Genomic DNA, 12977 nt, shown 5'->3' with positions numbered 1-12977 from the left:
TGGACTCTGAGAAACAAACTGAGGATTCTAGAGGGGAGGGGGGTGGGGGGATGGGTTAGCCTGGTGATGGGTATTAAAGAGGGCACGTACTGCACGGAGTGTTATATGCAAACAGTGAATCATGGAACACTACATCAAAAACTAATGATGTAATGTATGGTGACTAACCTAACATAATAATTTAAAAAAAGAAAGGAAGCTAGATCCTATTTCTCCCAGAGCTGAAGCTTTCCAGCACTCTATGATCAGTAGACTTGGTGCAGGAAGGGGTTTGTGCTGTTCTTCTTGGGGAGAGGCCCGGTACTCTGATTCTCAGGGGGGACTTGACCTAGTGGAGATGTACTTGTAAATGCAGGGGGCCAGGGCTTGGTTTACGTGGCTCAGGCCTCCCCTTGGTGGCACTGTTTTTCTCACTGAGGTTGGTCAGTGCTTGTGGGTGTGGGGTGGAAATGGCTTTACCCTGCTCTCTAGTTTCAGGAGAGGGGAGCTCATGCCAGCCACTCCTGAGGAAGCCCTTATAGGCGAGCAAACAATCACCCTCCTGTGTGTTCCCAGCTTCCATCAGATACCATCAGTCTGTCTGTGACTGAGCTCTCCACATCCCAGGTGGCACCACACTCCTGTGTTTTACCTCAGGTGAGGTTGTGTTTTAAAACTTCAAACTTCAGAGACCACCCTCCCTCCCCCACAGAGACCTGTGCTGATCCTCTGTGGGAGGTCTTGTGCTCTGGCCAGTGCTGGCTTGTCCCAGAAAATCGTCGGCTGACCCATGCAGCAGTTAGGAATTTATGGTAAATGGGAGCACAAATCTGGAGCCAAGGTTTGCTGCTCTGACTGGTGTCTTTGTTCCTATGCTGGGGAAGGGGGCAGCTCAATGGCACCTCTACCGAATGCACTCCACGTAGGGAAACTTTCTCCCTGTGTGACCCAGGGTATCTTCAGATCATGCTGCCTGCTCATGGGTCTCCACTGTCCTTTCCCACAGGAGCACCACTAAGGCAGGCATTACTCTTCTGGTGACAAGCTTCGAAAATATCAGATTTTACGCTCTGCTGCTTATAATACCTTGCAGTAGTTTCCATAAGCAGGGATCCCTCCCCCCTGCAGCACCCATAGTTCTTATATCCCCCAAATCAACTCTTCACAGCTCCTACCTTCCATGATTCTACTTTTAAGACTTGCAGTTCTGTTCTCTCAGTCCTCAGATTAATTTCTTGGGTGTTCATAATGATTTGATATTTATCTAGCTGTGTTCAAGGGAGGAGGTAAACTTAAGGTCCCCCTATTCCTTCACCATCTTAACTTCTCCTTCCCAAATCTCAATTTTTAAGAAAAATAAATACAATTGATAAAGGGATGTGAAACCACCAATATTTTACCTTTTTTAAAATTTTATTTACTTATTTGGCAGAGAGAGAGAGAGCACAAGCGGCAGCGGCAGGCAGGCAGAGGGAGAAGCATGCTTCCCGCTGAGCAGGGAGCCCGATGCAGAGCTCGATCCCAGGACCCTGGGATCATGACCTGAGCTGAAGGCAGATGCTTAACCGACTGAGCCACCCAGGGGCCCCTGAAACCACCAATATTATGAACAACTTTATGCTGATAGTTGTGGAATATAATTTAATAACTAAGATCAATGTATTATTTTCTTGTAAGATATAAAATGAACAGCCTTGCATCTATTAAATTTGCACTTAAAAAATCCCTACAAGGAAAATTCTAGGCCCCAATGGTATAATACCTATCTGAAGAAAAATAGTAACAATACTATTAAACTCTTCCAGAAAAATTAAAAAGGAGAGAATATACTGCAACTCATTCAACAAAGCCAGCATTACATTGGTTCCAAAGCAGTCAGAGACATTTGATAAAAACAAAAAGTTAAGAGATATATCTCTCTTGAACAAAGAAGCAAAATTCTTAGGAAAATTCAGGAAATCATATGCAATATATAGAAAGAATAATATCAGGACGATGAGGGTTTTATCTCAAGAATTCAACCAATTTAATTCATATTAACAGTCTTAAAGAAGAAAAACTGCATATACTGATCTCAACAGGTGTAGAAAAGCATTTGACAAAATTCAAGATCCATTTCTAATTAAAAGTCTCAGAAAATGAGGAATAGAAGCGAAATTTCCTCAACCTGATAAAGGGCATCTACAAAAAACTTACATTTAACAGTCTTAATGATGAAAGACTAATTTTGCTTAGTGAAAAAAGTCAGATAAAGACAAAAATAACAAAAATCAGGAGCAAATACTATATAATTCCATTTCTACGAAATCCTTAAAAATGTAAACAAATCCGTTAGCAAATTAATAATGCTTGAGGATGGAGGTGGGAGAGAGACTGGCAGAAAGCAAGGTTGGGAGGAATTACAAAATGGCAAGAGAAAACTTTTGAGGATGGTGGATATATTAATTATCTTGCCTGTCATAGTTCTATAGTTGTATATATTTCAAAACTCATCAACTTATGCACTTAACTGTGTCTGATACCAACTCTGCATTCCTGGGCCCAATTTGAATGTGGGGCATGGGTTTCCCCTGCACACACACACACACCAACAATATCTGTTAGTTTCTGAGAATTCAGCTCAATTCTGATACTATCTACCTGGGCACAGGTTAAGGGCTCAGTCCTACAAGACTGCCCCCCACATTAGATGGCAGTCTCAAGCCCCAGGCTTTTTGTTGCCTGTGGTTCTAACCCATGGGCTATAGATTGGAGGTTCCAATCACCTGCTCCTTAGGTTCTTTTTTGTTTTTTAAGATTTATTTATTTGAGAGGGAGAGACAGAGAGAGAGAGAGAGAGAGAAAGAGAGAGAGAGAGAGAGAGAGAGAGAGAGAATCACCAGCAGACTCTGTGCTGACCATGGAGCCCAACTCAATCTCACCACCCTGAGCTGAAACCAAGAATCAGATGCTTAACTAACTATGCCACCCAGGCACCCCCTCTTTTGGTTATTTTTATATGCTAGAGTGGCTCATAGAACTCAGGGAAACAATTACATTTACCAATTCATTAAAGAATGTGATAAAAAATTTGAATCAACAGCCAGATGAAGAGATACGCAAGGCAATGCATGGGAAAGGGGAGCACAGCTTTCAAACCCTCTTCAGGTGTGCTACTCTCCTCACATCTTCATGTGTTCAACAACCCAGAAGTTCTCTGAACCCCATCCTTGGGGTTTTTATGGAGGGTTCACTGCATATTCATGATTAACTAAGTCAGTGCTGTCAGCTGATTCAACCTCCAGCCCCTCTCCACTCCCCAGAGGCTGGGGGATAGGACTAAAGTTCCAAATGACCAAATATATATTTCTTATAAATCACTGTATCACCGTGTAATTGTTTTATGAAAATTATACCTCTATAAAGTTGTAATTAAAAAAAAAAAAGACTGCATGACAGGTATGTGGAAGTTCTTGCTTTTTTAAAAAATTTTTCAGGGGCCACCTGGGTGGCTCAGGGTGTTAAGCATCTGCCTTCAGCTCAGGTCATGGTCTCAGGGTCCCGGGATTGAGCCCCACATCGGGTTCCCTGCTCACTGGGCAGTCTGCTTCTCCCTCTCCCCTCTACTTATGTGCACTCACACTCTCTCAAATAAATAAAATCTTTTAAAAAAAATTTAAAAATTGTGAATTTTTCAATACTTCACTGAATGTGTAGTTCATGCAAAAAAGAGTATATGAAACTCCAAACACTCCATACTCGAAGTAAAGGTCTTGGCCCTATTTTTTTTTAAGGCGAAATAAAGTGTTTTTCAGAAAAATAAAAATTAAAAAATAGGCTGAAGTAAAATGGTAACAGATAGAAACTCAGGTATGAGGAGATCTGGATATGGTAAATTTATAAATATAAAAAATTCTGTTTTCTTATTTTTAAGTTTCCTAGAAAGACAGGTGGCTTTTATTTTTCTAATTGTTTAAACTAGTTCCCGAAATCCCAAATATCTCCAACTTTAGGGTGTGTGTGTGTGGTGTGTAGTATGTGTCCCTATCAGGCTGTACAGTCTCTCTCAGTATCTTTTTTTAATCAGCTATTAGATTTTCCCAGTCTATTTTTATCTTCCAGTTTTTCCTAAAAGTTCCATTACCATTAAGGAAGTTAAGTGCAAGTTTATTAAACTTGCCTAAATTTCCTAATAATAAAGAAGATAACCACAAATTACTAGATAACAATAAGCTATTCTCTGGGTTGTTCAGTAGTGCACCGTATTTTTTTTTCTTCTTGCTGTTTGACCCCCTTCACCCATTTCTCCCACCCATCCTGCCTCTGGCAACCACCAATCTGTTCTCTGTATCTATGAGCTTGTTTTTTTGTTTTAAGATTCCACATATATCACCACAATATTTGTCTTTCTCTGCCTGACTGATTTTACTTAGCATAATGCTCTTGAGGTCCATCCATATTGTTGCAAATGGCAAGATTTCATTTTTTTTAATGGTTGAATAATATTCCGTTGTATATATACAATTTCTTTATCCATTCATTCATCTATAGGTTGTTTTTATATCTTGGCTACAGTAAATAATGCTCAATGAACATGGGGGTGCATATATCTTTTTGAGTTAGTTTTCTCTTCTTCTTTAAATAAATACCAAGAAGATCAAAAGATCTTTTTATGTTTTGAATTAAAACAAAATGTTTAAGTTAAAATATCAAAGCTATATTTCTTCCTTTTTAAAAAACGGACTTCCCTGTTTTAACTAACTTTAAATTAACTGGCCAATTAAAATCTCAAATGTGTCTAAAAACAGTTCTATTATTGGTGTCTATCTACCTAAACATATCATATCATGCCTAATTAACAGAAGATAACAAGTATATGTATATGATTCATTAATTCTCTGTGAAATATGCTGTTTAATAATGTATTAGTAATTTAAAAGTTCAGAGAAAGACAAACTAAGCTTGTTTGTCATGGAATATGACAAAAATACTTTGCAAATGCTTTGCTTCTATTTTCATCTATATAGCTGAAGGTAAAAAAGAGCTGTTGATTACTTACAGAGGTGCCCTTTTCTGTCAACTTTTATCTTCACAGGGGTATTTTTAAAAGACTGTTGATTAATCTGACCATAGAACAAGGTTGAGTATCACAGGACAGGAAGTAGAACATTAAATTTTTTTTCAAGTATCAAGACAATCACATTTTATTAAGGCCATATTAATTTAATAATATCATATTAATTAGTATTCCATAAGTACCAATGTAAGTACACTGAATTCCTCTAACAGTATATGTTCTGAATTTGCAAGAGTGTGGCAGTGGTACAATCTCCTCCACAACAACAATATGATATTTATTTAGCCTTTATAGCCAAAGCTATTTTCCAGAAAACAAAACAAATAGTTTCATATTTTTATAATTACCTAGGACTACAAAGAAGCAATAAATTATTTAACTTAAAAATCTAAGGTAATTTATAAAATCCCTTACCGGTATCTATGAACAAATATACCCTTAAAAATAGAGTTCATCATATTTTCAATTTCATCCTGGTTTTCCTGTAGCTGAAATGAAAGGAAAAAAAATTAAATCCTGATTTCATTTGAAATGTACAGTTTCAGTTATTTTTAATTCCTGGTTCTTCTCATTCTTGGTAATTATCAATCCTTGTTCTCACTTATTATTCAACAGATGTCGGAAATTACGGTTACTCTTGCATTACTTCAACAGCTTTACTATACTGACTTTAGAACCTCTTTGTCTCTCTTTACATAAACACACAATTACTAACAAGGAGTGGTGTGGCTAACTGTGACAAGATTCCAATCCCTAAAATTTTACCTGGTTTGGGAAGAAGCCTCAATTTCTATACCTCTTCCAACAATGTCAGGTCCCTGGCTTGTTTTGCCTCCCTTGGTAACAGGTCAGCCTTGATTATATTTGCCACTGTAAAAGAAACTTACTAGTCTACCTAAAGTATCCAAATATTACTCTGCATCTGTTTAGTCCATAACTGAGAGTAGGCCAAGTTCCCAGCATAGAAGGCAAAGAAGATAGGAAGGATCCTCGCCATTAGTGGTGGAATGCAGCAACAAAATAAAACAGTACAGAAATGATAAAAAATTCAGGCATTACTACTGATTAAAGTTTGAGCTTATTCACTGCTCAACAGGAATAAAAGCACTGATACAAAATTATATTCCAAGTGATATTTCTTATTACACTTTGTTCTGTGGTAATACTCTGTGAAATATTTGCTTTTATTACATGCAAGAATGTGAGAATAAAATTCCTTCTGACTTAACTCTTTTGCTATATGCTTTATTTCAGGTTTATGGAAATAAGATTGGGAATACTTACACAGTAAATCATTCAAATTACTGCAACTTACTGTAAGTTTTAAAAATTACCTTTGCTGCATTTATTATATAAAAAATTACTTTATAAGAGGCATACACTTTGGTAAGTAGTACTTACTGATGCACAGTTCCAAAATTTATTTTCACAATATTTCAAGTACGGTATATATTATGATTTTAACTGTGTTCCTTGGAAATTCATATGATGAAGTCCTGATGCCCCAGTACACCTCAAACCTTATTTGAAAATAGGACTGTGGCAGATGTAATTAGTTAAGATGGGGTCATTCTGGAGTAGGGTGGGCCCCAAATCCAGTATGATTGGTGTCTTTATAGAAAGGAAAAATTTAGAGACAGACACATGGAATTCATGGAGAAACTGGAGTTATCTTCAACTTCTAGCTTACAGAAATGTGAGCTATTAATTTCTGTTCTTTAAGCCACTCAGTTTGTACTGTTATAGCAGCCCTAACACCCTCATACAGTATGGGTAATAATTTAGGCATAAGTTTGCTGCTTCCTGTTGCCTATTATAACCCATTTTTTATTGATAATTTATTTGCAGCAATTTATTATTCTTTTTTCAAGTTAAAATACAGACTAATACTGTAGATTTAAAAATTTCCTAATGGGCAAATAAATATGTTACCTACTCAAAACCAGTTTAAAACACTTTCAGTATATATGTGAACATTTCAGTGTAAACCTGGAACCAACCTTATTCACAGGAATGCCTTATTTATTAGCTAATAAGTAGTCTTTGGCTTCCTTCTGGAAATGTAGCTTCGCTGACTCCTAGTTCTGACCTTAGTATTTATTATGCTTTCTGAACGCATAGCCTGATAATCCTTCTGAGTTACCTAACCCCCAGACTGTTTTCTTTCAAAAGGAGGATTGTTTTAGGATTCTCTTCTGCAGACGTAATTAGTTAAGATAGGGTCATTCTGGAGTAGGGTGGGCTCCAAATCCAGTATGATTGGTGTCTTTATAGAAAGGAGAAATTTAGAGACACACACATGGAATTCATGGAGAAAGCACTCAGACAGCACTCAGATAATCACTGGCTGACTGTTCCAGGTTAATTTGAAAAGTTTGAGATCATATAATCTAACTTAAATAAATTTAAAAATACACATACATCTTTTTACAGAGAATACGAAACATGAAACTTACCTCTTTGCGTTTCTGAAGAAGTAACTCCAATCTTTCATTGGCTCTCTTTCCAATCATTTTATTTCTCTCAGCTTCATATTGTCTTTGTGTATTATCCTGATGAATACTGAGGTTTAAGGCAACATTCACCAATGCAGTCATGAGCTTCATGGCTATGAAATAAAGGAAGATTATGGTATTCACCCATTAATCAGGTCTTCATCCATAAGATTACAAATTTATAATGGAAACGGATGACGGAAAGAAACTAGTCAGTTTCTATGTTTACAACTCAGTCATATATTAGAAAAGAAACTTATTTTATAGAAATAAAGTCATCATCTTAGACTGCAACATAATTTTCTGTGCCTCAGTGTCCCTATAGCTTGGTTCATTGACATTTCCCACAAAAAACTGCCTCATCCTAACTATCAGAAGAAAGATTAACAACCCCTCTTCCCCACCCTCAAATATGCATACTTTAGTGAGGGCATACTAGTCAAGCCTATTAGAACTCTATTCTGACCATTATACACAATTGCTTCTTTAATATCTTTAACTCAGACACTTCAAAGATGCCTTCGATGTTTACAATCAATTCATGATCTTTACCCAGATAGATGGTTCTCTGCCTGCTGTTCCGCACCTCAGTGAATGGCATAACCTCCAAACCCTGAAATACAGATCCTACCAAACTCATTAATTAAAAGTGTATCCTGTGAACTTCTGATTGACCTATTTTCCCCACAGTGTCAATGTACTTTTAAATGTTCACTTATATTTGCAAATCTTCAAATATTTTCAAACTTCTATTTCAAGTCATCTGAAAAACAGGTATGACACAAAGCTTAAACTTTTCTCTATTCATATTTATTTTCATTATTGAAATGGGTGATAGTGTAGAAAATATCGGTAAAAGAATAAGAGAGTTTGTGCAGGTAAATAACTTTCTTTTTTTTTCTTCTAGGTTATTTATTTATCTGCAAATATGAATGAATGTACATTAATAAAAAATGGACCGATCAGTGTTTTGGAATACTGATCTACTTATCTGCAAACATATCCATAACCATATATGAGCATGCATTTCTCTTAAAACTTCACTATTTCCCTTTAATTACACACACAAATATACATAATACTACCTGTTATCTATTATCTACACACACACACACAATTTGTCAACCTGAAACTATCTGCATTTGCCAACTCCATATTAATAGTGATTAATGCCCTTAAGCTAAAATATAAGACAAGATATAAACAAATTTAAGTTAGTGAACACTTAGAAAAATATTTAATGAAAATATTTCTTTCCTAATATAGTGTCTCAATATAGTAAACTGAGAAATATTCCTGTTTCAAAATACAGGCTAGTGATTTTACAGTATTTTACACATTGTCAACAGGATATCTGATGATACTATGAAAGCTAAAAGTACTTTTTAAATTAACCTATATAAAAAAAAGGAGAAGAGCTCAAAGATAGGAGGGATATGGGGCATTCACACTGCCCAAGTAAGGGATAATAGTGTAACAGAGTTTGCCCTGAGTATACAAAATCATACCCAATGGAGCTTAACTTATTATATACTTCTAGATCCCCAAAACAAAACAACTTGTAGATCAAGGAGTCAGAAAGCATTAAAATTAATACCAAGCCTGGCTAGAATTCACTAGAGGAAGCTAAAACACAGATTTTCTTCAATTTAAAGACCTTTGCTTTTGGGGCACCTGGGTGGCTCAGTCGGTTAAGTGCCTGCCTTTGGCTCAGATCATGATCTTGGGGTCCTGGGATCCAGTCCAAACATATCTTCATTTTACTGCATTTCACAAAAGTATTAGGTTGTGACAGATTGGTAATTAAAAAACTAATCTTTCATCAGAGAGAATTCAATAAACACTTATTTAGTGCTTCCTCAGTTATTTATCAATCTAACATGGACTTACCACTGTTCTAAAATACTAGAAGTACAAAATGGAATGAGACAGAGTATCTACCCTCATGATTACTACATTCTAGTGTGGAGCAGACAATAAACAAATATAGAATATACAAATGAAAAAAAGTATGTCAGTTAATGAAAAATCTATAAAGAAAAATATAGTATGATTTTTAAAAAGTATGGTAAAAACGTTACAGAGTAAAAAGGATAGCCAGGCAGCCTGAAGACCTCTCTGCAGAGCTCATATATGAACATGAAGTGAGGGAATGAACATGTGATCATATGACAGAACAGTGTCCCAGGGAGAGGGAGTAAAAAGTACAAAGGTTATGAGATAAATTGTTATGAGGAGGGAACTCAGAAAAGAGCAAGGGATTCAGTGTGGCTGAAGCACAGAAAGAGGTAGAGGCAGGAAATAAGGGTTAAGGAAGAAACCAAGAGGCCAGGTTACAAGAGTTCTACTAGGATCTAGTTAGAACTCAGGAATTAAATCTAAATGAGGCAAGACCCACTAGAAAATATGGTGTGAAAGGGAAACAGTCTGATTTAGATTTAAAACTGCAAACAGATTATAGTAAAACTGGAAGAAAGGAGACCAAATAGAAGAACAATGAGAGCTGAAAATATTTTGCCAAAAGTTTGCAATGATTCTCAAGATGTTGGCTTTGAGCAGCTCAGTAAAGCAATGTTGGCTTAGATTAAAGTGGTCTCAATAGGTAGAGAGATATTGAAGGCAGAGCTAAAAAAAAAAAAAATGACAGGTTATAATGTAGGAAATAAGATAAAAAGAAAAGGCAAGGGTAATTAGAAAGCTTTGTGCTTATTAGGTATCTAAGTGGAAATATCCAGTAGCTATACATTTGGAAGCCATCATCAAAGACATTGTTATTTAGAGCCTTAAAACTAGACAGTACAACCCACCAATGAGTAACTATTCAGCCATTAGAAAAAATGAGGCATGATTTATGTGCTGAAAAGCCCACCAAGATATTTGTTGATAAAAAAAAGCAAGATGCCTGTCAGTATGTATATTATGCTATCATTTATGCAAAAAAGAATGCGCTATTTATTTTTATGTGCCAGTCACTCTTCTAAGTTCTTTACACATACCTACTCATCATATACCTCACAATTTGTCAAGTAATTTTATTTTAATTGTTCCTTTTGTACAGAGAAGAAAACTGAGTCCCAGATCAGCTAAGAGACTTGGCAGAGACAGAATTTGATTACAGGCAGTCGTGCTCCACTGTCCAAGTTCTTAAGCACTACATCATACTGCCTCTCACTGAATATGTATATACTATTATACTCATAATCTTTGAAAAAAATATATGAGACTAGGAACTTTGGTTGCCTTCAAGGAAGAGAATTTGATGACTGAGAGCCATGGACGGAAGAATGACATTTTACCATACAGTTTTTTATTTTGAATTTTAAATCATGTGAGTATATTACCTCTTCCACTATCATTATCTTTTGACAGAAATAATAAAACTATGGAATTGGTTTTCACTTTATTCACTAAGGAGTGAATAAAGACAGAAAAGATTAAAAAGTCTAAAAATTGAGTTCTGAGATAATTCAATATTTACAGTGTAGCTTTCTAAGATACACTATGACAGTGTATATTCCACAAAACAAGTGAAGATAGTAATTCAAGAAGGAAGAAGTAGCTATGTCTATCGAGAGAGAAAAGATGACATCTGGGAGCTTCCCAGTGATTTGGACAGTAAGAAGGTAATTGCTGACTACAACAATAGCAGAGATAGTAATGTGGCAAAAATAGAAAACCGATTGGAGTGGGTTTAAAAAAGAAGAGGAGGACAGTAAGTAAAGACAGTGAATAGAAACAGTTGCAATTTGCTGTAAAGAAAATGTAGGGAATGTAGCTAGAAGGGCATGAGGAAACAAGGGAGGATGTAATGGTCAGTCTTATTTGTCAACCTGGCTAGGCTACAGTATCCAGTTATTTAATCAAACACTAATCCAGGTGTTACTGTGAAGGTATTTTGTAGATATGGTTAACATCTACAATCAGTTGGTTTTAAGCAGAGGAAATTGCCCTCAATAATGTGGTGGGTTTCATCTAGTCACCTGAATACCTTAAGAACAAAATACTGAGGTTCCCTGGAGAAGCAATTTCTGCCTCGGGACTGTACAACTCCAGCCTGTTTCTAGCCTGCCGTTCTACCCTAGATTTCAAATTTGCCAGCTCCCACAACTGTGTGAGCCAACTCCTCGAAATAACTCCCTCTCCCCAAATATATCTTGGTATATACATATATACAAGATAGACATATCCTGGTATGTATTTGTGTGTGTATCAGTAAGTAAGTGTATCTCCTATTGGTTCCGTGTCTCTGGAGAGCCTTAACTAACAGAGAATGTTTCTAAAAGATAAAGGCTATCACAGCATATTAGTATAATGATAAGAATTATCTTATAAAAGTGGGGAAACTGAAGTCAGTAAAGAGAAAACAATTTGAAGAGCAAAGTTCTTGAGGCAGAGACCAGGGGTCAGATCTACTGCACAAGGGCAAGGACCAACCTTAGAGGTAACTGTAATAAGAGAAAAAGTAGAGTATAGGGGTATAGCTGCACCTAGATAAGTAGGTTTAGTCCTTGAAGAATTCTCTGTTGTCTCTATTAAGCAAGCAAAAATAATCAGCTAAGTGTGAAAAAAAGAATAGGCATTACAGGTTTGAGAAGAAGGTATGAAATAATCTTGTAAGAAAGTAGGACTATCTATGTAGTAGAATACTTTAATTGGATTGCTAGGCAAAAGGTCCACTTGTGAGAAAAAGCTAAAGCCCAGACATTATGATGAGCCGGCCAGGTACCCAAAAATGATGAGAGATTTAACCAATCCCTCTATCTCTTAAAAACCCAACCAAAATAACAAAGTGAAAACAAATTTCATCTTCAATAAATTGAGAAAATACTTGCTAACCCAAAACACAATATATTAATATATGTACATGGAAAGCAGAAGGATGAGCAGAGCGTACGGATAAACCAAATGGTGAAAAAAGGAATTACAACTATGTGTACCTAAAAGAAAAATAAAAACCAATTTACTCTGCAGAACCCAGAAGCGTTCAGGAATTACAAGTACTAGGTTCCACAGAAGATGGAGGGAGGTAAGTTGTGAAAAGAGTATTATTTCAGTTTGTATAATAAATAATTAAAACTCTAAGCCTCTACTCCAACTTAGGCAGTCAAGCAATTTCTCCAACACACACCCACCTTGGAAGTCCAGAAAGTTTAATTCCCTCAATAAAATGAGCCAGAGATCTGGAATCATCAGACACAGAAGAGGGATATATGTGAAGTGCAGACTGCCCTAGATGCTGTTTCACCCTGTCCAACTCCCAAATGGTAGAGGGCAACTAAACTTAAGTAGATTGAAAGATCCTTCCGCAAAGAAGTTGAACTTCCCCAGGAAAAAAAATTATCAATACCAATAGTTTAGGATCTACAATGAAAACACTAGCTGACCACAGGACTGTCCTACAATGATGCTCATCAAAGAAGACAGAGCCACTGCCTCATCCTGTCAAA

General features: G+C 36.3%; 1 protein-coding gene across 2 annotated transcripts in view; it reads right to left on the bottom strand.

Annotated features, from left to right (window-relative positions):
- The window catches only part of STAG1 (STAG1 cohesin complex component), a 428102-nt gene that overhangs the window by 152305 nt on the left and 262820 nt on the right, over nt 1–12977 (bottom strand). For both annotated transcript variants that reach the window (XM_025881833.2, XM_073899645.1), the window contains 2 exons: nt 7492–7643; nt 5450–5523 (listed from right to left, as the gene is read on the bottom strand). In XM_025881833.2, coding sequence (XP_025737618.1) covers nt 5450–5523; nt 7492–7643 — 226 coding nt within the window. The remainder of the gene's footprint in view (nt 1–5449; nt 5524–7491; nt 7644–12977) is intronic.

This window comes from Callorhinus ursinus, unplaced genomic scaffold (assembly GCF_003265705.2).
Source record: "Callorhinus ursinus isolate GAN/ISIS: 27379988/994484 unplaced genomic scaffold, GSC_fseal_2.0 scaffold1, whole genome shotgun sequence".
In the NCBI taxonomy this organism is placed as follows: Eukaryota; Metazoa; Chordata; class Mammalia; order Carnivora; family Otariidae; genus Callorhinus; species Callorhinus ursinus.
Note: the sequence above shows the minus strand (reverse complement) of the source record. Positions and strands in the feature narration are given on the sequence as shown.